General features: G+C 46.7%; 1 protein-coding gene across 1 annotated transcript in view; it reads left to right on the top strand.

Annotated features, from left to right (window-relative positions):
- LOC126088259 (protein dead ringer-like) overlaps positions 1 to 27,384 on the top strand; it is a 482,246-nt gene that overhangs the window by 413,910 nt on the left and 40,952 nt on the right. Inside the window, exon 4 of the mRNA XM_049906388.1 lies at positions 540 to 723. Coding sequence (XP_049762345.1) covers positions 540 to 723 — 184 coding nt within the window. The remainder of the gene's footprint in view (positions 1 to 539; positions 724 to 27,384) is intronic.

Raw genomic sequence — 27,384 nt, 5'->3', positions numbered from 1 at the left:
TGATACCTTACTCGTGTTAAAATGGACCGTTTACCAATTGCGGAAAAGGTCGATATCGTGTTGATGTATGACTATTGTGATCAAAATGCCCAACGGGCGTGTGCTATGTATGCTGATCGATATCCTGGACGACATCATCCAAGTGTTCGGACCGTTCGCTCGAGTGTTAATTGAAATTAAGAACAGAATGCTTAGATAAAATGTAGAGATTGTGCCTACGTGATTTGCAGATTTTTTTGCATGGTTCAGTGGACCCAGAATTGAACCCTGTGCGAGTGCCTTTGTGGTTTCTCCCTATAACGTTGCGTCGTTTCAAAATTTGCTGAATCGTATACTAATTTACGTGGTTTTTGTAGCAGATACATACTTTGTAGCGATTTTCTATCTGCGAGGAGAGTGAAGCGCAGACAGTATATGTCGCGACAACACTGCATTTTTGGACATTAGATACCAAATGGCAACTAATTTAAATCAGCCTATAGATATATCGCTTACACGAATGAGACCCAGCAATTAACTATAACTGCTTCTGTCAACAGGGACGCCAATCAACCGGCTGCCCATCATGGCCAAATCTGTGCTGGACCTGTTCGAGCTGTACAACTTAGTGATCGCGCGCGGTGGACTGGTCGACGTCATCAATAAGAAGCTGTGGCAGGAGATCATCAAGGGGCTGTCGCTGCCCTCGTCCATTACGTCCGCCGCCTTCACGCTCCGCACTCAGTAAGTGCCCACTAGGGGCTTTAAGTTCTCTCTGGACACCAACTCCAACTTGGCGCAAAGCACGTCCTCGTTTCGGTTCAATAGCCAGTCAGTTTCGTTTTATTTGTTCTCATTTTTCCTTGCCATATGATTATCATACAAATTAACACCTCAGATTTGTAATAATACTGCAGCCCGCCCGGTTAGCCGTGCGGTCTAGCGCACTGCTTTCCGGGAGGGAAGGCGTGCCGGTCCCTGGCGGATTAGTCTCGAGGTCCAGTGTGCCGGCCAGTCTGTGGATGGTTTTCAATGCGGTTTTCTATCTGCCTCGAGCCGCGCGGGATTAGCCGAGCGCACTGAGGCACTGCAGTCATGGACTGTGCGGCTGGTCCCGGCGGAGGTTCGAGTCCTCCCTCGGGCACGGGTGTGTGTATTTGTCCTTAGGATAATTTAGGTTAAGTAGTGTGTAAGCTTAGGGTCTGATGACCTTAGCAGTTAAGTCCCATAAGGTTTCACACGCATTTGAACATTTAAACATCTGCCTCGGCGAATGCGGGCTGGTTCCCCTCATTCCGCCTCAGATACTCTATGACGGCGATTGCTACGCAAACACTTTCTCCACGTACGCGTACACCATAATTACTGTACCACGCAAACATTGAGGTTACACTCGTCTGGTGTGAGACTTTATACCGGGGATGGGGGGTGGGGGAGATGAAATGCACAATAATCCTGGGTTCGGTGTGGGGCGGCGATGGGGTGAGTGGACTGCTGTAGCTTGTTGTGGGGGTTGTGACCACTGAGGGCTACGGCGGGGACGATGCCTCTCCGTCGTTTCTAGGTCCCCAGTTCCATACAATACAATGCAATAATAATCCTACAGAAAGTTGTGTGTGTCGTACATATAAGATGCGTATCGCATTATTTATTTTCAGAGCTTGCTCACTGACTGCTTTTAAGGATTGGCATCACCTCCATGCTGTACTTGATCCAGTATAGTGTTCTGTAGCCCAGTTGGTAAAAGCGAAACCCTAATAGGGGCACACTGAAGTCCGTCTCTCTCCTCGACTGTTAAGACCCCTTTTCCTCAGGAACGAGTAGAGGTCCCAAGTTGAAATTTCCTTCAAATACTAAGATATACGGTCCCATAGTAGTCTAAAAAAATTAAAGCTTCTAAACCAATGAAATCAAAAGATACGACCATTTGTATCACGTACTTTGATACTCGCAAACTCACTCATCAGAACTTACAGCGGAACTACTAGTATTTTTATACAATTAAGTTTGTACAGAACCCTCTGAACGTGAGTCCTACACGCACTTGTCCAGTTTTTTGAGTTGCTGATACGCTTCACTGCTGAACTTGAAATAATCACGTATTACGTCTTCATAGGTAGTGAAATGTGCGTGCAAGTACATTTCGAAACCTACCATAGCGCATCAGAAATACTGATAAGGGAAATTAGCACGGCACACACGGTACACTCATCGTGTAAGTATGTAACTGGAAAGTTGCGAAAAACAAATTTTGAGAAAAGCCACTGGCTATAATTTAGCCTTCTATTTATTTGCAAAGAAGAATTTTGCAGACAAAGGAAGTAATAATTGGTTTTAGCGACTACAGAAACGACAGTAGAAATAAAAAGTAAGATTTAGTATTTTTCCCGCAGCGTTGATCACCCCATAGAGGTTATCGACATCGAAACGAACCCGAGCAAGGTGGCGTTGTGACACGACAGTTTCTCCGTATTCCGCAGTACGGCAGATCATTTCGTCACCCGCCCATCGAGACTTCCAGGGATTGGAAAAAAGTATGGAAACGCTGCGAGAAATACTTGCTTGAAGATAAACACAGATGGTATTCCATGGGACCCATCGTTACTCTGCAAGCTCACACTGCTGCCAAGTATTACGTGACCGTTTTGGCTGACGAGGTTCATCCCATGGTACAGTCTACATTCCCCAGTGATGATGCTGTGTTCCAAGACGACGCGGCCCCTGATCACAGAGGACTGTTTTTGTGAACACACCCCCTTGCCACCATAGTCACCAGACCTGAACATTACGTAGCCTTTCTAATCCACTTTGGAGAGAATGGGGCCGTGATCGCTATCCACTTCCATCATCGTTAACTGACCTTGTCTTTATTTTGCTGTAAAAATGGCATGAGATTGTCTTCAAAACACTGCAGGACCTGTATTAACCCATTCCAAAACGACCGGGAGCTGTTTTGAATGCTGTTTTAGACCCGGTAATATGTTGGGTTTGTAGTTTTCCCATATTTTTGTTCACCCTTATACCTGGAATATTGCGAAAAACACTTGTACAGAAAAGCGACTGGCTAAAACTAAAATGCTTTCTATTTATTCGCTAAGACTAACATTATACACAAAGGAAGTGACAATTGATTTTAATAGCTGGGGAAACGACAGCAGAAATTTAAAAAAATGAAATTTAGAATTTTTCTTTCAGAGTCGGTAACCCTCTACAGGCATGAAACCGAGCGAGGTGGTGCGTTGGTAGTATTCCAGAGTACAGCGGTTCAGATGCCCGCCAGGCCATCCAGACGTTATTCCCATCAGTCGCCTAAGCCGAAAGCCTGTGTGGTTCCTTCGAAACCTCCCGGCTAATTTCCTTCTCTGCCCTTTTCCGATCCGAGTTTGTGCCCCGTCTCTAATGACCTAGTCGTCGATGGAACGCCGGACCGTAATCTTCTTTCAAAATGAAATCAGGTTAAAGAGACGACGGAATTTCGGGAGCACTATATCTGTCTCCTGCCTTCCGCAATTGGCTAACTGGTGGTTTAAAACATGTAAAACTGAGGTCTCTGGTCTCCTGTCATCCTCGATTACGGGGGAATAAAAGATGCCGCTCCACATCGCATATGCATAACTGACAGTTTTAGTAGTGTAATTTGGGGAGGGAATGTAGGAAACGTATTGTTCCTATAAAATTCTTGACAACAGAATGTGGGGACTGATTACAAGTAACGCCCGACATCTGCGTCTGTCGGGAACAAAACGAAGCACGTAACACAGTTGATCGCTGGGAGCGCTACCCGGAGGTCCCGACGTCTTTTACGGCGCATCTTCCATTGGCCGCCCTCCCATTATACATACTCGGCCTAACGAAGCCGGTGGGGCATTACTACCGCTTCCCGAAATGAATTGCTATTATTAAATATTTCGCTATGAGCGCACAGGGCGCTCGGCGCTGGCATCTCCGTCCGCTAACGAGTTGGCAGGGGAGTTCGCTGGATGGGATGACCTTATAGAGACCTCCGCCAAAAGCCGTACGATGACAATCCGCCTTGTTATTGGGGAGCGAGCCATTCTGATTGCGCGCGAGATGAGGACGCGGAGGAGGCGGGGAGGGGAACCAATTTATATACCGGACACTAAAAGTCACGGGAGCCCTGATTTATAGTGGAACCGCTATAAAAATGCTTCGGAATGGAAGCTATCAGGGTAGGCGCGGCCTCGCCCGGACGCTGAGTAGCCATTAGCCTGCAGGCGGTTTGCCTCTCCGCCGCTGACATTATTCTAACGCAGAAAAAAAGGAGGCAGGAGGGGGGGGGGAGTAATAATAATAATAAGAAGAAGAAGAAGAAAAATCTGCAAAGCACGTAGGGAAAGTTGGCGTGGGCGAGGTTCCAGCTGCTAGCCACCAACGCGGGCATCTACAGGTGGTCGAAACGGCGATTGTGTTCCCTCCGGTTTGTAGCGACGCCGAGCAGGACTGGTCGTAAGCGCATTGTCTCCCTGTCGGCCGGCGGACCCCCTCCGCCCAGCGCCTGTCGTTCTTTATTGGCCGTACAACGTGTTTATGATCGACGGCCCGGGCAGCCCGTATCGCGTGCACTATAAATAATATCGCGGCCGGCGACTGAGTTCCGCGCCCTTTCGCCCACGGCGGTGGGAAGCGTACGGCCTGGGCTGCGGTACGGACGAATCATTTGCCTGACGCGAGTGTCGTGCCATTCCAGGGGACTTGCGTCTCACGACATCGATATTTATCGCCGTTTAACGCACGTTTCGCGCGCCGCAGCCATCACTCGAGCTTCCTCGGAGCTATCGCAGCAGTCAGGTAATGACACCACCTTTCGCAGGAGGTGTTGGTTTGCAAGTGGGCACTAGATTATTTTTGTGAAATCTTCCATAAAGGCTACTTGAATGTCTGAATGGCATCAAATGGAATTCATGAGTCATCCCCCTAAAGGAATGAACTGACCCTGTACTGTTTTGCAGTATTTGTTCTTTCTTTTTCTCCTACACAAGTCATTACACACTTCATCATTCGCTTCCTGACCGAGTGGGATCATTGGGCATAGCGAACACTTTTGGTGCAGCGGACACTTTTGATGCAGCGGGCACTTTTGGTGCAGCGGGCACTTTTGGTGCAGCGGGCACTTTTGGTGCAGCGGACACTTTTGGTGCAGCGGACACTTTTGGTGCAGCGGACACTTTTGGTGCAGCGGACACTTTTGGTGCAGCGGACACTTTTGGTGCAGCGGACACTTTTGGTGCAGCGGACACTTTTGGTGCAGCGGACACTTTTGGTGCAGCGGACACTTTTGGTGCAGCGGACACTTTTGGTGCAGCGGACACTTTTGGTGCAGCGGACACTTTTGGTGCAGCGGACACTTTTGGTGCAGCGGACACTTTTGGTGCAGCGGACACTTTTGGTGCAGCGGACACTTTTGGTGCAGCGGACACTTTTGGTGCAGCGGACACTTTTGGTGCAGCGGACACTTTTGGTGCAGCGGACACTTTTGGTGCAGCGGACACTTTGGGTGCAGCGGACACTTTGGGTGCAGCGGACACTTTGGGTGCAGCGGACACTTTGGGTGCAGCGGACACTTTGGGTGCAGCGGACACTTTGGGTGCAGCGGACACTTTGGGTGCAGCGGACACTTTGGGTGCAGCGGACACTTTGGGTGCAGCGGACACTTTGGGTGCAGCGGACACTTTGGGTGCAGCGGACACTTTGGGTGCAGCGGACACTTTGGGTGCAGCGGACACTTTGGGTGCAGCGGACACTTTGGGTGCAGCGGACACTTTGGGTGCAGCGGACACTTTGGACCTGTTGGGTGTAGAGGACATTCTGAGTACAGGTGGGCAAGTTGGTCGCAGTGGGCAGTCTGGACATTAAGAAAGTGCATACAAGCCTCTAGAGCTCTTCTCCATCACTGGGTTTTATTACTTGGCAAAAGAAGCTCCCCCCCCCCCCCCAGCGGGAACTAACTTGGTCATGATAGTAGATACTACTATTTTAGAGTTCAAAGTGTTGCACATTGTTACCTTGCAGAGCAAGACGAAAACTAATCCCGAGAAATTTCTTCGTGGTAACTTACTCACTGTTGGCCCCATTAAATTTATTAATGATGGAAAAGGAGGAAGTAGATATTGCTGCAAGAAAAAAGTGAAGAAATATACAACACAATGCTGAGCTGAGTGGAATTCACATACCTGCCCCAAAAAGGAGGAAGCAAAATATCCCATCGACCATGTGGATAAATGTGTTACCAGTGAGCAATTTCTGCGATATTATGAACAACAGTGAAATATTAACTTTGTGAAAGTTTGCAGCTTTTATCGCAAGGAAGAGAACTTAAGGACTGGCAAGGAAACTCCTGGAATCACTGTTCTGCCTATAGTATTTGGTTTAAAAGCTACTGGAATAAATGAGTCACCATTTGGTAACGAGTCTAAACAGTTTCTAAAACGCCGTGATACATTAGTTTTTTTTCGAAAAAATAATAAAGCATTAAAATTAAATAGGTCAGTGGTTTACATAGGCGACATGTGGATTTTTACATATTTGATTGTGAATAAATGTCTAGTGTGAGAAAAGTATTGTCGAACCACTGTGCCGGTCAGTATTAAATTGTAAGCAGTGAACTGGCATACAAAGATGTAATGTGTGAGCGCACCACTTGTAAGAGTAAAGGAGTGTGCGTTGTTACTTCCTCCCTTCACTGTCTACCGGGCGTAAATGCTACCCTGGCGAGGTCTTCAGTGCACTTTGTCGGGTAATACACACTAACGCTTAAAAAAATTATGACCACCTGCTTAACAGTCGTCTAGTCACCATTCGAACGCAGTACATCAAAGATTGTGTGTGGATTGGATTCGGAAAATTCTTTTTTTTTTTTCTAAAAAAAAATTCTTTATTTAAGATAACCATTATAATTATACAAGTTAACCCACTTCCTTAGCTCATTAGTGGGTCCTAATAGTTATACATTTATATTAAATTGTGCAGCTAGTTTTTAGTTTTATAGTGAGCTACAGTTACATTAACAACAATGGGCATTTAATATCTACATCTACTGTTTATACTTAATTCTTATAACTAATTGAATTTATATATATTCTGCAGCGTCACATGTGTGCCAGTAAGAATATAAACCTACTATAATATGCCTTGTTCTTCGAGCTAATCCCGAAGAACATGCCCCTGGCACTGGGCAGGCCTCGACGTTATAATTCGCTGCAGTACCTATCCTAATTTCTTATAACTAAGTCCTACAAACTAACTTATCCTACGTCATGTCTGGTGTGTGTCATAATCGGTGGTTGATCCCTACTCCCCGTAGTCCTGCACATGGCGGATTCCAACTCGGATGAAGTCGGCCAGTCCACGCACAGGCGGTATGGGAATAGGGCTCTTGGTCGCAATCGGTAATTATTGTCCTTGTTATTTACTGTATCTCTCTTAAATATTCAGTTAAAACTTTTCGAGATACCTCGTTTGCCAAGGTGTTTAGGGTCTGAAAAGTTTCCTCACGTCTGAGCAGTTGATACGTGTCATGGTTAGGAAGTCTGTCTCGTAGTGTGTTTGCGATATCATTGAAGAGGGGACATTCGTAAACAACATGCTCGGGTGTACCCTCCGGATCGCCACAGTCGCACGCTGGTGTTGCCCTTTTCCCAAATCGACATAAGTACGTCGGGTAGGGTCCATGGCCAGTGAGAAAGTGAATCAGACCTCGTGTAGGCTCGAAGTACTTCATACCCAGGCGTTCCCTCACATCAGGTAGAAACTGGAAGGTTCGTCGTCCAGCCTCTTCTACCACCCAAGTCTCCTGCCAGAGTTCCTCCCCTCTTTTCCTTATTTCTCTTTTATCCCCCGCCCTGATACCCATAATATCTACAATCTTCTCGTAATTACCCTTTTTGGCCCAATACCAGGCCGCCTGTTCCCTTATCTTAATGTCCAGAGGGCAGAGCCCCATTATGACTAATAGGGTCCCCCCTGGAGATGTTCTGTAAGCACCCACAGCTCTTAGTATCATGCTTCTCTGGACCCTTCTCACTGCCATGGCGGGCACTACCCTCGTGAGCCTGTGCGCCCAGACTCCCGAGCCGTAGCCCACAACTGAAGTTAGGATGCTGTTGTGATAAAGTCTAATTAGGTGTGGAGGAAGATGGAATCTTTTATGGCCTATTGAGATGAGGTTGTTTAGTATCTGAAGGGCTCTCTGGGTGACGGTATCAATGTGTTTACCGAAACTCCACCTCTCATCAATGATGACTCCTAGGTAGCGTGTCTCACGTCGTCTGAGAACTGGTGAACCGTCTATTCTGACAGTCGGATTTCTAATGAGTTGTCCTTTTAGCAGGAGGTAAGTAGATTTGCTGGGCGATATCGTCATTTTAGTCGCTTGGCACCACTGTTGGAGTTTGTCTAATGCTGTCACTATTTTTGGTTCAATGTCTTCGCGGCTGCGGCCGCCAACCAACAGGAGGAGGTCATCCGCGTAGGCTATCACCTCTAGCACCTCTTCACTCTGTTGTAAACTATCTAACGAAGGCTCCATATGGATGTCCCAGAAGAGGGGTCCTAAGACGGAACCTTGGGGACATCCTTTGGTGATTGTCTTTCCAACTCTTTCGCTAGGATGATAGCCAGACCTCCCGATCCTCGCAATAGCTCCTCAGGCAGCCGTATAGCGGCCCTGGACACTCTTTCTCCCGCAAGCAGGAGAAGAGCGAAGGCCACCACAGGTTGTCGAAGGCGCCACTGATGTCAACCATGATGCCAACCACGTATTTGTGCGGGGTCGAGCCACAGACCTCGGCCGCCAGGGCGATTGCATCAGATGCCGACCGCCCCGGCCTGAACCCGAACTGCCTGTCACTCATCCCGCACAACACTCGGTGTGCTGTCAGTCTGTCAGCCAGCAATTTCTCCAGTATTTTGCCAAATATATCCAGCAGGCAAATCGGCCTGTAAGATTTCACTTCTGCGGGATCCTTATCTGGTCCTTTCTTTATGATAACTACATGTGCCATTTTCCATCTCTTTGGGAATTTTCGCTGTCTGAGGCATTCATTGTACAGATGTGTTAGTGGCGCAGTCAGCTGAGGCGCCAGAAACTGCACCACCTCCGCCACAATGCCGTCTGGCCCAGGTGCTTTCCCTCTTTGCAGAGATCTTATGTGGGTTGCTACCTCCTCCTCTGAGAAGGGGTAGACAGCCGTCTCATTGGTGTATATTTCTTGGTCTTGATCTCTGAGTTGCTGCTGCCCCTCTGTCTCCCCATCCGCATTGTCGTCAGGCAGCAGGGAGTGGAGGAGGACCCCCGCAGTCTCCTGCCAGGACTCCGTCATCCTATCCCCGTACCTGACTGTTGATAACTCCAGAGGAGAGCGGATTTTTTCTCTCACCAACTTATATGGGAGCCCCCATGGGTCCGTGACTAGCTGGTTGAGCACAAAGTTTTCCCAACTTCTCATTCTAACTTCCCGCAATTCCTTTTGGAATTTCCGCTTTTCCTCCCTATAAAGCAACTGCCACCTTTGTCGTTCCTGCCAGACGACACTGCGCTGATAGTACCTCCTCAGCCTTCTGACAGACTGACGCAGTTCTCCTAGTTCGGCAGACCATGGTGACGGGAAGGCCGCCATGGCCCTCCTCCTAGTAGGTACGGCTGCCCTCACCGCTCTTGTCACTGCATTCACCAGTTCTTCTGCCCTCTGGTCTACGTCCATGTCCAAGTGCATGTCGTCTTCCGGTGATGGAGGAATGTCACACTCCCTCGCTAGGCGTTCCCAATCGGCTCTTCTATAATTTAGTTGTACTTCCCACCCCGTGGCCCAGCGGCACTCTCTTTCTCCTATGGTGAAAGTTATCAGATTGTGGTCGCTTGTGGTGGCATTCTCTGTGACTCTCCAATTTTGAAGATTGTTAGCTGTATTCGGAGTTACAAGGGTGACGTCGATGTTTGTGCCCTGTCCTCCACCTGCAGCGTAGGTGGGAGGATTGCCGGGTCTGTTAGCCACCACAAGTTGTGATGCCATAATAAATTCTTCGACCTTTTCACCATTAGCATCTCTTGTGCCACTGTACCACAGGGGGGATTTTGCGTTAATGTCGGCAGTTATTATGACTTTTCTTCCCCGCAACGCCGTGGTAACTCTCGCTAGGTGGTCTATGTAAAGTTCTATGTTGTCCCCATACTGAAAATACATGTTAATGAGAGTTATAATTCCCGTAGGGGATTGAAGCTCCACGACGTTGCAGTGGCTAGTTGTGAACTGTGATAGTATGGTGACTCTCAGGAGTTTGTTTGTGATTATAATTGCTGCGTTCGGGTCCTCCCCTCTGCTATTTGCCAGCTTGCAGCAGCAAAACCTATTTTCCCAGCCAGGGAGTATGGCTCCTGTAGACAGAGTACATCTAGTCTCCTCTCCTCCACCTCCTTTCGGAGCTCCTGCATTACAAGTCTGCTGTTGTGTGTGTTAAGCTGTCCTATAGTTATTTTTGTCATTATGGGAAGTATGTGTGTATTCGGTCATGTGGCCAGGTCTACTCCAGTCGAATGCAATTCGTCCATGTGCTATTACTGATTGTTGGTAAATGTCGTCAAGATCAAATTTCTCTCCTCGTCTTTCGAATACTCTCTTGAGCAGGTCTCGCAAGGCTCCAAAGTCGGTGGGGAGATTCACTGATTTTAGCTGGATTCTGTCAACAGCCTCCATAACAGAAAAATTTATCTTCCTGCCGTCTTCATGTCCTACACGGACAACATGTCGTAAGGCAGTGGTCAGGGTAGCCGGCTGCTCCAATCTGGATAGTTACATGGTGTACTCCAAATTGGGGTACACCCTAACCGGATCGACCGGTGGCAGTCTAACTATTAGTGTGCATTGTGTGGTGGGGCTCATACTTGAGCTCGTCACTATATTTTCTTGTATTGGTTGTTTGTTTGTATTATTGTCCTTAAGAGTTGCTAGAGCCACAGGATGCCCTTGCAGTTGTTGGTGTGGTTTCGGCTTTGTTTCCCGGCTTCCAGAGGAGAGAATTTCTGCCATGGGGGGGGGGGGGGGGGAGATTGGTTTGTATGCCTATGTCCATTGTTGGAAATTCGGTTTGTATAGCCATGTCTTTTGTTTCAATTTTGATGGCTCCCGTAAGCGACCTCAAAAAGTCCTTGAATCTATTTGCCTGCATGGCATCCCTCCTCCTTTTGCTCGGGGACTTTCGCTTTGGCATCCTGTTCGGTATGCTGGGCTCAGCCATAATCAGTCCTAGAGATCAATCTCTGCTCCAACATTCTGTATGTCGCGCAATTTCTGCCTGTGGTTCCGCAAGACTTCTTTCCTCGATTCCTGCATGGTATGCAGACTGCCGCCGCCTTGCAGTCTTTGCGGCTATGACCTTTTTCCCCACACTTAGTGCACGCCGGCTCCCTGGTGCACAGCCTTAGGATGTGATCCAGTTCACCACAGTTGTGGCAACGAGGTACCACGACATAATCTCTTGTATTGATGGCATGGAAACCAACATACAATCTGCCCATTGTTGTTATATTCTTCCACATTGGCGCCTATACTTCGGCGACGTGATGAACAACATCACGACCCCGCGGACCAGTCTTAAATTTTAACATAAAGTTGTTCTTGAATTCTTCTTCTTTTATTCCATCAAAGTTCTGCAGCCTAATTGTTTCTACGAGTTCTTCATTTGTCATGATTGCAGGTACGTCATATAGTATGACAAGAGGATTTCTTTTTCTCGGTGGTTCACGTTTGACCACCGAGTTCAGTTTCTGGTTATTCAGTAGCTTTTCTTTATCTTCCTCTGAGGCAACTTCGACTATCACAGAGTTTCTGCTCGGTTTAACCTTTTTAATTTTGATTTTGTGTTTGACGGGGTCTATATTTTTTGTAAAAAGTTCCTGTATTTTCTTGACACTTGTGTCCTGCCCAGGCAGTGTCCTGAGGAAGACTGCTGTGTCTGTTCTTTTTGTAACTTTGTCAATGGTGTCTCTGGTCGTGCTTTGTGGGCGCTTGGTAGGCGCTTGCGCAGCCACAGCCGCCCACGTCTTTGCCGGTTGCCTCCTTAATCTGTCGTTTTCTGTTTCAAGCTCTTCCACTCTTCCTTCAAGTTTGGCGTGGGCAATAGCCCATGCAGCCAGCTCATTTTTTATGATGGCAAGTCCTGCTTGGCTTATCTTGCCATTCTTTATTTGTTGCTCCATGAGCAACGAGATTCTTGAATACCTCTGCATCACTGTCTCATTCTCTGCCTGTCCCTGCTCGTCCTGGGGAGAGGGATCAGGCGCAGCGGAAGCCCGTTGAGGCGCACACGAATCACTCGTTTCATTTGTAGCCATGATTATAACGAGTGATCAAAAAAGGGGTGGGAGCCCGTCTCTTGCCCCGGACCGGCTCCTCTGGCATGGGGGGGGGGGGGGGGTCTTCTGCAGCTCGCCCACCGACCTCGCCCCTAGGTCAAGGGCACTTCCGAGCTGCCGGGTTCAGCGTACCGTCGCCAGTGCACTGGTCCTTCTCGGTAACCCCGTCATCGACGATTTCACGCGACGCTCCTCGACAACTGCACCCCGCACTCCGGAGAGGCGGATGCACCTCTCGCCCTTCGCCGCCTACTTGCCCGAGTTTCCACCTCTCGGCCAAGGACCCACTCCTACTCAGGTGGCGGGCCGGTCCCCCAGACGTTCGGCGGTCTGGACCCATCTAACCTGGCCCAGGCGATGTCACCATCTCCTGGGTTTGGCAGAACACGCCCCGGTTACCCAGGGGCGCGGCGAAGCACCCTTGCCGACTCGCGCCGCGATCCCACGCCGACAAACGAGACCGCCGGCATGCAGAGCACCTGCTGGTCTGTGCCCTGCGAACAGAAAGGGACTGGTGTTCGGTCCCTTGACACAGCTCCCCCTGTGCCACGCACCCTTCGCTTTCGCATCGGGTTGGGTCGCAGCTCTCCCTTTTGTCGCAAGGCAGAATGCCGAGCTTATCATCTGGCACCACGGGAAGGCGGAAAGAGCCACTTGGGAAGGAGAGGCTATGAGAGACGCATCACTTCCCCGAGTGAGGACTGCCGCGGCACGCCCGACTGGAAGCGATACGTTCCAGTGCGAGCTTCCGTGCCTTACGGCGCGCCGGCAACGGGCGGGCCCGCGCCAAAACGCGCCGTCGAGCGACTGACCTCACGCCAGATTTCTTGGTAGATTTCTGGAGACACAATACACGAGATGTTTTCGCACAGATCATGTAATTCCCGTAAATTACACCTGGTAGTTCGTGGGCGCGGTTCTGGCGTCCGATATTTTCATAGGTGAGTTCCATTGGGTTTACATGAGGCGAATGTAGTGTCCAAGAAATCAACGTTTCTTTACTATCATGCTCTTCAAACCACATTACTATCATGCTCTTCAAACCACAGCAGCACCATTCTGCTGTCCCTGTGATATAGACAGTTATCTTGCTTGAAAGTGGCATCGCTAGCCGGCTGGTATGGCCGTGCGGTTCTAGGCGCTTCAGTCTGGAAACGCGTGGCCGCTACGGTCGCAAGTTCGAATCCTGCCTCGGCCATGGATGTGTGTGATGTCCTTAGGTTAGGTAGGTTTAAGTAGTTCTTAGTTCTAGGGGACTGATGACCTCAGATGTTAAGTCCCATAGTGCTCAGAGCCATTTGAACCATTTGAACGCTCCAGCACTACTTCAGACATTAGTCGAGTCCACACCACGTTGTTTTGCGGCACTTCTGCGTGCTCGCGGAGGCCCTACACTATATTAGGCGGGTATACCAGTTTCTTTCCAGCCAATTGTCATAATTCATTATCCACACACTCCTTGCGACCCAAGCTACGACTCCAGTCAGAAAGTACTTCTTCCCTAGAGAAAAAAGAGCGTTGCAGGATCGATGTCTTCATCATTTGCAAACTGTAGTTGCGGTACTGTCTTCTAGGAACAATATTTGAACATTTTGAATAAAATAATTTTGGGTATTGGGCCGTTTCATTGTAAATTACTAAGGAAACTAATTGCTGACGTTTCGACCGACTTGCTGCGGTCTTCCTCAGAGCGGTTGACTGCTGTATGCTGGTGAATGTCTTTCTTCACGTACTGTCAATTTGAGATGTCACTGGACAATTTGAAGAGAGGTGGTGGTTGTATGGTGCTATGGTGCGCTATTGCCTGTGCTGTTCTGGTGACTGATTGGAAGGGAAGTGCAGAAGGTGATTAGAAGAAATTAGCGCATCGGTTGGCTGTTGCCTGTGCAGCTGTGGTAAGTAATTCGTAGGCAGTCTCTCGTTGGTGATCGGATGGCAATAGCAAATCGGCAGCTTGTGTCCAGGGGATGACGTTTTCCTGCAGCGAGGTGGTAAGGCCACACGGCAGTTCTCGTGAGACCGCTGTTTGTACTGTTCGGCCCGGGTCAAGCGGTGCTGCTGGCCCGCGAACACATGCGGTCCGCCGGGCTGGAATTGCTGGCAGCCAGGCCGCAGGTAACTTGTAGCCATCCTCCCTGTTCGTGTTGTTAGGCGTTTAATTACTTCAGTTGCCCTTCTTATTTTCAGTTGCTGCGTTGAAATAATTAAACGCCCTAACAACATGAACAGGGAGAATGGCTACAAGCTAACTACAGTCTGGTTGCAGACAGCGAGTGTTCGCCAGCCAACAGCACCACTTGACCTGGGTTTCACAGTATAAACAGCGGCCGCATCATTACCGTGCGGTCTTAACGCCTCGATGCAGGAAAACCTCATCCCCTGGATACAAGCTGCCGATTTGCTATTGCCTTCCTGTCACCAATGAAAGACTGCCTACCAATCACCTCACCAGAGTAGCACTGGCAACAGCCAGTCGATACGCTACTTTTTACCAACCATCTGCTAGAGTTGCCTTCTAATTAGCCAACAGGGCAGCGCAGGCAAGAGCGTACCGTACAGTCGCCACCTCTTCTCAAATTGTCCAATACATCCTAGATACGTGTCAAAAAAATGTTCAAATGTGTGCGAAATCTTATGGGACTTAATTGCTAAGGTCATCAGACCCTAAGCTTACACACTACTTAACCTAAATTACCCTAAGGACAAACACACACACTCATGCCCGAGGGAGGACTCTAACCTCCGCCGAGACGAGCCGCACAGTCCATGATTGCAACGCCTTAGACCGCTCAGCTAATCCCGCGCGGCCCAGATACGTGTCGCCTGTAGCTGTCAGGGCCGGCCGAAGTGGCCGAGCGGTTCTAGACGCTACAGTCTGGAACCGCGCGATCGCTACGGTCGCAGGTTCGAATCCTGCCTCGGGCATGGATGTGTGTGATGACCTTAGGTTAGTTAGGTTTAACTAGTTCTAAGTTCTACGGGACTGATGACCTCAGAAGTTAAGTCCCACAGTGCTCACAGCCATTTGAACCATTTTTGTAGCTGTCAGATAACCGAAACTGGCAGTATATAAAGGAAGATATTCACCAGTGTACAACAGTGAACTGCTCTGAAGAGGACCGCAGCAACTTGGTCGAAACGTCGACAATTAGTTGCTTTGCTAGTTTACAATGACGCGGCCCAATACCCAGAATTATTTTATCCAAAATGACACCGACCGTAGAAGTCTACGAACTTGGTGTGTGAACTGATCAGCGTATGCGCAGTCGTTACTTTTTCATATTTTAGTTTAGATCTGTGCACAGCTCTGCGAGCAGATGCCGGACTTCTCGGGTAAAAGCGATACGGCAAATGCCACACTCTGCAAGCAACGGCTCGCAGGCAGGCAAGAGCGTTGTGTGTAAGCTTAGGGACTGATGACCTTAGCAGTTAAGTCCCATAAGATTTCACACACATTTGAACATTTTTTTGACACGTATCTGGGATGGATTGGACAATTTGAGAAGAGGTGACGACTGTACGGTACGCTCTTGCCTGCGCTGTCTATCGCAGGCTGCGTGCAAGCGTACTGGTCCCCGCGCAACGCAGGAGACACCGCTCGTGTCGTGAGTGCGACACCTTGCAGTGGACGAAATGGACAAACCGGAAGTAACGACATTATAAGGGGTACCGAAAAAGTAACGTGTTTTACTGCAGTAAAAGCGCGGGAGCTCGGCGGCCGGATTAGCAGCTGGGCGTGCGGCAGGGCAGGTGCGGCTAACGAGACGGGCCCGCGGGCGCCGCAACGCGCAGAGTTATTTCAGTCTGTTTGTGGCCGCCGCGCCGCGCCGCTCGATCTCGGCGGTCCGTCGCTCGCATCTGACAGCGACAGCGACAGCACCGCCGCACGCCACAACATGTCGCTATAAATACAAACTAACAAGTCCGATGATACGCCGTGCTCCCTCCCCTCCCCTCCCCTCCCCTTGCCCCTCCTCTCCCTCCCCCTCCCCGCCCCACCGGACAGAGAGTGAGAGCCGTTGGTGTCGAGGGTTCGCCACTGTTCTTGCAAACTGTTAGCGACCGAAACTGACTGTAGTCCCGCCTGTTACGAGAACTATTTGCGACATACCGATGAAAATAGTTTGTTGTTGTTGTGGTCTTCAGTCATGAGACTGGTCAGATGCAGCTCTCCATGCTACTCTATCCTGTGCAAGCTGCTTCATCTCCCAGTACCTACCGCAACCTACATCCTTCTGAATCTGCTTAGTGTATTCATCTCTTGGTCTCCCTCTACGATTTTTACCCTCCACGCTGCCCTCCAATGCTAAATTGGTGATCCCTTGATGCCTCAGAACATGTCCTACCAACCGATCCCTTCTTCTGGTCAAGTTGTGCCACAAATTTCTCTTCTCCCCAATTCTATTCAATACCTCTTCATTAGTTATGTGATCTAGCCATCTAATCTTCAGCATTCTTCTGTGGCACCACATTTCGAAAGCTTCTATTCTTTTCTTGTCCAAACTATTTATCGTCCATGTTTCACTTCCATACATGGCTACACTCCATACAAATACTTTCAGAAACGACTTCCTGACACTTAAATCTATACTCGATGTTAACAAATTTCTCTTCTTCAGAAACGCTTTCCTTGCCATTGCCAGTCTACATTTTATATCCTCTCTACTTCGACCATCATCAGTTATTTTGCTCCCCAAATGGCAAAACTCCTTTACTACTTTAAGTGTCTCATTTCCTAATCTAATTCTCTCAGCATCAGCCGACTTAATTAGACTACATTCCATTATCCTCGTTATGTTTTTGTTAATGTTCATCTTATATCCTCCTTTCAAGACACTGTCCATTCCGTTCAACTGCTCTTCCAAGTCCTTTGCTATCTCTGACAGAATTACAATGTCATCGGCGAACCTTAAAGTTTTTATTTCTTCTCCTCGGATGTTAATACTTACTCCGAATTTTTCTTTTGTTTCCTTTACTGCTTGCTCAATATACAGATTGAATAGCATCGGGGAGAGACTACAACCCTGTCTCACTCCCTTCCCAACCACTGCTTCCCTTTCATGTCCCTCGACTCTTATAACTGCCATCTGGTTTCTGTACAAATTGTAAGTAGCCTTTCGCTCCCTGTATTTTACCCCTGCAACCTTCAGAATTTGAAAGAGAGTATTCCAGTCAACATTGTCAAAAGCTTTCTCTAAGTCTACAAATGCTAGAAACGTAGGTTTGCCTTTCCTTAATCTATTTTCTAAGTAATGAAAATAGTAAGTACCGTAAAATACAGGGCGTGGAAGAAAATGTGGAAACATCAAAAAGACAACACATTACTACGCCTAGTGCGGAGTAGGAAAATCGGTTGGCGTCCAGTGATTTTCACCATAGTCTTGATCGAACAGTATTGTAACTCTTTACCGATTTACGCGCATTATGTTACATTTACAGGGGGTGGTTAAGAACACGGAAACACCGCATACACGTGCCTAATACGGCGTAAGGAAACAGCTGTAATTTGGAGTAGCTTTCAGTGGTCACGGAATGGATAAATACAGGTCCTGTATGGTTTACGAGGGAATCTCATTCCATTCTTCCTGCAGAATAGTGGGAAGTTCAGATAACAATGATGAAGGTGGACAGTAAACACGCTCACTACTCACCGGATTAGACCAAAAAGGCCCAGTAATATTGAATCTGGTGACTGTGGTGTGCAGGAGGAATACGACAATTCGTCGTGCTCACAAAACCAGTCCTCGACGACGCAGGCTGAGCGAAAAGGAACCCTGTCGTCTTAGAACACACTGCGGAACAAACATTGTACTGTGGGGTGGATCCGATCAGCCAAAGTGGTCACATAATCGTTGACAGGACTGCGACGTTGAGGGGGAAAAATGTTCAAATGTGTTTGAAGGGTTTTAAGGGACCAAACTACTGAGATTATAGGTCGCTAGACTTACACACTAATTAAACTAACTTATGCTAAGAACAACACACACAGCCATGTCCGAAGGAGGACTCGAACCACAGGCGGGAGGGGTCGCGCAGACGTCGAGGAGTAACCATGGGAATGGGGCCCATGGAATACCTTCCCAAGTCGTCACCGAACTCCTGCCATGTTTCATTGTTAGAAGGTAAACGGGACCACAATTTAGAAACAGCGCGAACGAGACTCATCCGACCAAATGACTTTCTTCCTTTGCTCCATAGTCCAGGTTTTATGGCTTCGACATTGTCATCGCTGATAACTGGTTCTGGATTTCCAGTTCATCTTGAAACTCGCTGCTTCTGGAGCTCCCTTCGTGTTGTTATGTTGCTGAATAGTGTTCGCGAGTGCACCCATCATTCAGTTCTCCAGTGATTTTTCTTAGCTGTTGTCATCTTATTTTTCGTCACTGTCCTCTTCAGTGATCGTCTATCACGATCATTCAATACGCAATTTCGTTTACGTTGTGACTTAGCGGATTATTTTTTTCCGCTTGCTCTGTAAGTGGTATAAATCTACGATACAGTGCTTCGTGAAACGCCAAACACTTCAGCTACCTTACTTACGGAAACACCCACCACACGAGTATCAACAATTTACCCACTTCGAGCCGGCCGCGGTGGCCGTGCGGTTCTGGCGCTGCAGTCCGGAACCGCGGGACTGCTACGGTCGCAGGTTCGAATCCTGCCTCGGGCATGGGTGTGTGTGATGTCCTTAGGTTAGTTAGGTTTAAGTAGTTCTAAGTTCTAGGGGACTTATGACTTAAGATGTTGAGTCCCATAGTGCTCAGAGCCATTTGAACCATTTTTTTTTACCCACTTCGATTTCATTTGGGTCCAACATAATGCACTCACTACTGCACAGAACATTGTTCCGAACACTTCCAACATATTGGGGCACTTGAACAGGTGACGTTCTTGATCAAATAAATCAGTACAACCTGCAGGCTTGCGCGTCATGTGCGTTTATGTTCACACATGCATTTCTCTCAGTGTTTCGATATTTTTGTCCAATCCCTGTATCTAGGAGTATGCACATGGGGTGACCTTAAGTGGAACGGCCACACAAAACAAATACGATAGTAGGTAAATCAGGTCCAGTCTGAGATTCGTAGGAAGGCTCTTAAAGAAATATAATTCATCCACGAAGGAAATGGCGAACAAAACACTTGTTCGAACTATTTCTGAGTGTTGCTCATCACTCCGGAACCCTTTCCAGGCTGAATTAAAAGATGAGATAGACAAGATAGAACGAAGACAGGAATGCTTCGTCACCGGATCGTGTAGTCGGCGCGAGAGCGTTACGCATATGCTCAACAAATTCACTGGCAGACGCTACACGAAAGGCGTTGTACATCGAGGTTTACTATTGAAACTCCGAGAGAGTACGTTGCGGGAAGAGCCGGCAACGTAATACGTCCTCCTCTTCACACTTGGCGGGACACCCTTTTTTCTAGACCTCTTTACTGACTCAATGTGCGCTCAGAACTAAAATGTGCGACGTGACGCGATAGACGGGCATACTACTTACACTGCTGCAAAACTCCGCCAGATTTTCACTGTACTTTTGCGAGGCTGTGCTGAAAATTGCCTCCGAATTTTTAACGTGAAAACTTTGAGGCTTTTTAAATAAAACAAACATCATTAACATTCTAACTCTTTATTCTTCATGCGTATGTATTTGCATCACTCTGGTGCTAGACAGCTCAGAATTGTAGTTTGTAACATGGCGGTGCGTGACGTAACTACACTACTGGCCATTAAAATTGCTACACCAAGAAGAAACGCAGATGATAAACGGGTATTCATTGGACAAATATATTATACTAGAACTGACACGTGATTACATTTTCACGCAGTTTGAGTGCATAGATCCTGAGAAATCAGTACCCAAAAGAACCACCTCTGGCCGTAATAACGGTCTTGATACGCCTGGGCATTGAGTCAAACAGCTTGGATGGCGTGTACAGGTACAGCTGTCCATGCAGCTTCAACACGATACCACAATTCATCAAGAGTAGTGACTATCGTATAGTGACGAACCAGTTGCTCGGCCAACATTGACCAGACGTTTTCAATTGGCGAGAGATCTGGAGAATGTGCTGGCTAGGGAAGCAGTCGAACATTTTCTGTATCCAGAAAGGCCTGCAACATGCGGTCGTGCATTATCCTACTGAAATGTAGGGTTTCGAAGGGATCGAATGAAGGGTAGAGCCACGGGTCGTAATACATCTGAAATGTAACGTCCACTGTTCAAAGTGCCGTCAATGCGAACAAGAGGTGACCGAGACGTGTAACCAATTGCGCCCCATACCATCACGCCGGGTGATACGCCAGTATGACGATGACGAATACACGCTTCCAATGTGCGTTCACCGCGATGTCGCCAAACACGGATGCGACCATCATGATGCTGTAAACAGAACCTGAATTCATCCGAAAAAATGACGTTTTGCCATTCGTGCAGCCAGGTTCGTCGTTGAGTACACCATCGCAGGCGCTCCTGTCTATGATGCAGCGTCAAGGGTAACCGCAGCCATGGTCTCCGATCTGATAGTCCATGCTGCTGCAAACGTCGTCGAACTGTTCGTGCAGATTGTTGTTGTCTTGCAAACGTCCCCATCTGTTGACTCAGGGATCGAGACGTGGCTGCACGATCCGTTATAGCCATGCGGATAAGATGCCTGTCATCTCTACTGCTAGTGATAAGAGGCCGTTGGGATAAAGCACGGCGTTCCGTATTACTCTCCTGAACCCACCGATTCCATATTCTGCTAACAGTCTTCGGATCTCGACCAACGCGAGCAGCAATGTCGCGATACGATAAACCGCAATCGCGATAGGCTGCAATCCGCCCTTTATGAAAGTCGGAAACGTGATGGTACGCAATTTCTCTTCCTTACAGGAGGCATCATATCAACGTTTCACCAGGCAACGCCGGTCAACACCTGTTTGTGTATGAGAAATCGGTTGGAAACTTTCTTCATGTCAGCACGTTGTAAGTGTCGCCACCGGCGCCAATCTTATGTGAATGCTCTGAAAAGCTAATCATTTGCATATCGGAGCATGTTCTTCCTGTCGGTTAATTTTCGCCTCTGTAGCAAGTCATCTATGTGGTGTAGCAATTTCAATAGCCTGTAGTGTATATCGGTGGGTCACAAACAGCGTGAGGTAATCGAGTTTTGAATTCGAAGAGCTCGTCCGCACGTCGAGTAATGTCTCCTTCATCATGACAATGCCAGAACACACACGAGCGCTGCGTCATCTGCAACAATCCAGTGCCTTGGGTTCACTGTGATCGATCGTCCTCCATACCGTCCCGACTTGGCCCCATCCGATTTTCATCTGTCTCCGAAACTTAAAGAACACCTCCGACGACCTCACCTTGGTAGTGCTGAAGCGGTGCAAGCAGAGGTGAGGTTGTGGCTCCAACAACGAAGTCAGATAATCTACAGTGACGGCATCAACAAACTGGCCTCTCGTTGGAAGAAACATGTTCGTCGCCAGTGTGACTATGTTGGAAATAAAAATGTCGAATGTTCATAAAGTCTGTTTTATTTAAAAAGCTTTAAGGGTTTTCACATTAAAAAATCATACACAATGCTTTTCAGCACGTCCTCGTAATATCGCAACCGATAGGAGGTTGAAAAAGCTCTCCCATTTTTTCGTATTTCTTGTTCTGCGCTTACAATCGTATGTCTACCAGAGATAAATGAAAAACCTTGTGACTGTAAGCATAATAGCGACATAAACGAACAACACAGCGAGTTGTGATAAACTGTGGCCAAATGCACCATCGTCTAATGATGTCGCGTCAGCGTTGGCAATTCTGCCTACTAAGATATGAGATGTACCGAGGACTATTAGAAACGACACGATTCGTGACGGAATGAAGACGGCCTCAAGGCTGGCTGATGTAAGCGGCAAATCGTAAAAAGAGAGGAGACAATAAAGTTTCCTAGAAGCAGCAAATGACACGCATTCTGCTTATGACATGGTCGTCATGTAAATATATCCGATAATGAGAACCGCGATGGAGGAATCACGGATTGCGCATTAACTTGCACTCTTTCTGTAGCGAGGAAATAATCCTCAATGATGTCATTATCCCGCAAAAAGAAAAGTTACAGGATTTAGCCTTCCAAAAGCACTTTCCTCGAATCCGTGATAATATTCATAACGGGCTGTTTAGAATGCAGCAGAATTGTGTCTTCCTCTTTGTATCATTCATGGCTTAGTAGGAAAAAGGATAATTAGTAAGTCAATTTTGCAATGCTTGTTTTTTGTGCTCCACAACAAGCTCACGTTTTTGTACGAACAGAATTTTAAAAACTTCTCCTTCACCCCACAATTTTTTGAATTCTTCTTATTATATATGTATGATTTCACCTTAGATTTACAACGATGGGTAACAACAATAGTGAACGGATTCACTGATAAGATCCCAGTCCAAAGCTTTTTTCGAAGACGGATGAGAAGCCAGTACCAAATAAGATTTCTAAACTGAATATTTTATACACTTCAGGAAAAAATACAAGGCATTACAGGACTGAAGACCACAACAACAACAACTTTATAGCAGTCGCTTGCATTTCAGTCGTACCTGTGCGGGAATACCATTGCTAATCTCGGAGACTCTGAGGCAGAGCACTGCGACAGGGTTTAATGTAACTACATCGACGTGATTTTAATCGCGCTCCAGGAATTCTCACTTAACACGCCCTCGTCAAAATTAGTTACAGAAGTGCATGCATGACAGTCTATAACGGATGCTGAAATCTGTTTCATCTTGTTAAAGAGCTGAGGATATCACTGATTTAAAAGTGTTATAAAGGGTGTAAAAAAATAACGTATACGTTTAGAGGACACAAAAAGAAACATTTTATTATGTGTCAAGAATGCGGTCTATGAAAGTTTTGACTCTAGTAATGTGTAGAGATGGTTTCAAACTGGCGTATTATGAATATTGTAATAGAGATGTTGCTGGCTGTCTCATGGATTTCTTTTCGTGTGGGAGATGAAGCGTTTGGTGTACGATAGACACTCCAGAAGAGCTTGTTGCGCTATTGGCTGAAGCTGTAGCCATTATTCGCGAAACACCTGGTTCTTCTGAGCGTGTAAACTGTAAGATACTCATTAGCATGCAAATGTCACTTGGGTTTTAATGCAATGGTCAGCATTATCGGCAACATCTCTAAGACAATATTTGTCACACGGCAGTTTGAACACCGTCTCTTAACTTCACTGCTATCAAAACCTTCTTGGGCCCTTATCGAGGAAAAGATGTACCTAGTCGCAACAAAAAAGTGTTTCTTTTTCTCTCCTCTTAAGACCCTAAAATTTTGTATACGTAGTGTTTTTTACAGCCATTACATGTAAAATGAGCGAGTCGTACTGTAGTCCACTTCTACACAATTTTGATAACCGATTCCTAAATACAGTACTGCATCGTAGTTTGTTTCCAACATACCGTCTACCACGAAACGTTTCGGAAGTTTAACGGCGATCGCCACTTCAGTTGGTTGGACAAACAAATAGTCCTCGATTCAACCGAAGTGATAAAGCGAACACCAGAAAACTCTAAGATTTCAACCGTTTAGATCAGCTTTAATTTTTATTGTCTCGGTTTTCTTTCCACTGATGTTACAGTGCGAATAATGTTGCTTCGATACTTCATCAATGGCAGTAGGAACTTCCGCTCGAAGCTCGTCATTCCCAGCGTGTACAATATTGTACACCAAAAATAGGCTCTGAATAGTGTAAGGTATTAGCATAAACATCCCACTGTTACGTAACATTATCTAAGAATCAGTCCTCAGCCATAAAGACGCATGTGGAGATGATAGCTTTTTTGCTAATTCAGAAACTGAACTTGGGGGTTCCAATAAGCTCTCCGGGTTGAAGCAGACAAGCGCATGGCTCATTCGTGTAAGTCTGCAGTCAGTAAACGGACTGTCGTCCGTCAGCATCCTAGTACCGAGCAATCAGTAAGAGGGTCTGTTGAAGTAGAATTCTGCTCTAGCTGTAGAATACCCAGACAGGCCATAAGACGGGTGGAACAATTAATGCAATTTAGGTGAAACAATACAATCCTAGAGTTTTCTTATTCAATAAAGGACTACAGGAAAAAAATTTAGGGTATTTTTTGGTCGAGACAGTGGTCTATGCGATAAGAAACAAGAAAACGGTATCTGGCACACCCATGAGATCTTCCACCTCATTTACACGATTTTCATTTCAACTACTACATCTTAGTTTCACATAACGTATTTTTGTATAGCTTATTACGTGAGCTTCTTACTCCTACATTGATTCCACTTCCAGTTTCGGTTCCAAGAAACCTTAACTACTTGCGAATCATTAAGGTAATGGAAAAATTACTTGGAATATAGAAGCATCACTAAATATAAAGTTAAGGTGAGAGAGGGAAAGATAAGTTGCAGTCTCAGATGAAATTAAATGGTTTCAGAGACCTTTTAAAGTCTCAAACATCTATGATGTTTATATGGAGACTGGAGCGACAGTAAAAATTTGTATCAACATCGGGATTCGAACCCAAGTCACCTGCTCACTAGGCTGACGCGCTAACCACTACGCCACCTTGGCACAGTGGCTTCGTAAAACTGCACGGACTACCCTAACACTCCTCCCTCTTCTGTCAAAATTCCCGTTCGCGCCTCAGCCCACCAGGTATTCTCAAACAGCATTGCAGAGGCTCTCCAACTGTATATGGTTTCATTTGATTAAAGAAACTATGCTTGGATTTCAGGCAGGATCCCCTGTTTCGTTCGACGCTGAGGTGCTTTTGCAATATAGTTGAAGAACCTCTGCAATGCTGCTAGAGTTTAGGGGGAATAACATGTGGGCTGCGGAGTGAATGAGTGTTTGGATTGGTTGGTTGGTTGGTTTGAAGAGTAAAGGGACCAAACTACAGGGTCACCAGTCCCGAAAATTTGGACTGAGGAGGTAGGCGTGCTAGCGTAGTCCATGCAGTTGTGCAAAGGCACTGTGCATGTAGTGGTTAACTTATCTGCCTAGTGAACAGGAGACCTGGGTTGGTACAAATTGTCATTCTTCGCTTCAGTCTGCATATAAATATCGAAGTTGCTGTATGCTCGAAATAGCAACAGGCAAGGATGCCTAAATAAAGAGTAGATATAATGGCGATGGTGACAGCTAAGTATACAGGGTGATTTTTTCCATCGTGCACAAACTCTAGGCTAGGGTTTCTTTCAAATTGTTCAAAGCAAAATTTTCTGTAAGCTTCTTGCAATAGCGGCGGTTCTGAGGGTAACTGAAAAGATTTCAATCGAAGCGATTTCCACTTACCCTTGATCACCAGTGTTGCAGTAAGGGGGAACAAATATGGAAATAGAAGGAAATGCAAATTTGCCTTGGGTAATACAGTAGTGAGAGCAGAAGTCAGTTAGTAAGACTGATGAATTCTTACACAAGTTGAAGAGCGAGAAAAGATGTACTCGTAGCTGTCATCCAACCTCAGTACGACTCGCTTTGCAGAGTGAATAAAGCCATTGTTGCTGCCATGAGCGGAAGCTCTGTGTACTAAGCTTCACATCCCGTGAATGTTCAGTTGTGCTTTGCAGGACATAGAGGTCAGTAGTGTGAGAGCGACGATGACACATACATAAAACGGCAAAGGATCCTTCTAAGACTCCCCCCTCCCCAGTTCGGGAAAACCCACGGTGGCACCCGCCCTACTTTATTGAAATTTTAAAAATGTACCTATACAGACAGCTCTGTCTGAGCTGCAGCCTTTATCTTTCGTAGGTTTCTCTTTCCCAAGATCTCAAACTTCTCTGGCGTGTTGTTCACCAGCTGTAGGCATTCTGTTTTGACAACACTGTTATAGTACCACAGTTCGGCATTCCAGAAGATGTGCTTTTTGCTGTAGAAGTTTTTAGCGAGCTCCCTCCATTTTAACACAGTTTACTAGGTCACCTTCTTATATCTGTCTGTTCGGTTCGAATTTTACAACTGATTTTAAACTAACTTCCCGATGAGCTCGGCTTGAAACATTCAACATGTTCGGAACTGGATGACAATGCAATATTAATTCGGTTTTTTTTGTCTGGTATGTGGTGGAGGATACTTCGTGTACCACTGCTGTTTCCCCCGTTTCCCTGTCCCAGTCGCGTATGTTTTGCGGTGAGAACGATTGCTGAGAAGCTTTCCGACTGAGTTTGATTCTCTAATTTTTTCCTTCACGGTATTTTTTCGAGATACACGTAGGAGGAGCAATTTATTGGTTGACACGGGTAAACAGAAACTGAAATGAACCAGAAGTTTACTATTTGTCGGTTTTCATCTCATAAAAATGATAGAAATCGACTGGAAAATTTCACACACAGAAGACTAAAAAACAGAAAGTGATTATTTAAACAATAACTTTTTAATATAACACGTTTTTAAAACGGACTGAAAAGTATGAAATAATTTCTCCTTGTCCCGTACACATATCTAACCCCATACAGATAGCCGGCCGGTGTGGCCGTGCGGTTCTAGGCGCTTCAGTCTGGCACCGCGTGACCGCTACGGTCGCAGGTTCGAATCCTGCCTCGGACATGGATATGTGTGTGATGTCCTTAGGTTAGTTAGGTTTAAGGAGTTCTAAGTTCTAGGGGACTGATGACCTAAGATGTTAAGTCCCATAGTGCTCAGAGCCATTTGAACCATTTTGAACCCATACAGATAGTTCTGAAAATTCGTGATTGTGAATTTTTGATAGCCGTCACAATACTAGTACAATTTAAAACGGAAAACTTACGGCATATGCATTAGATAAATGGTATGTAAATAGTTCACCTAGATCACTGACAATTTTATGGCGCTGCAAATAATGTGTGATTTTTCTCAAAGACACCTACTCTCTATACTCCTTACTATTATGTATTCCAAGCGCCCCACGTCCACCGTTAAAATTTTTACAAATATTGTCATAGCTATTAAACCATCACCAGCACAGATACTCAGTTACCTGTATGGTGTTAGGAATGTGTATAGAGTTAGGAGAAATTATTTTGTACTTTCTAGAGCATTTCAAAAAC

Source organism: Schistocerca cancellata, chromosome 6, assembly GCF_023864275.1.
Source record: "Schistocerca cancellata isolate TAMUIC-IGC-003103 chromosome 6, iqSchCanc2.1, whole genome shotgun sequence".
Lineage (NCBI taxonomy): Eukaryota > Metazoa > Arthropoda > Insecta > Orthoptera > Acrididae > Schistocerca > Schistocerca cancellata.
Note: the sequence above shows the minus strand (reverse complement) of the source record. Positions and strands in the feature narration are given on the sequence as shown.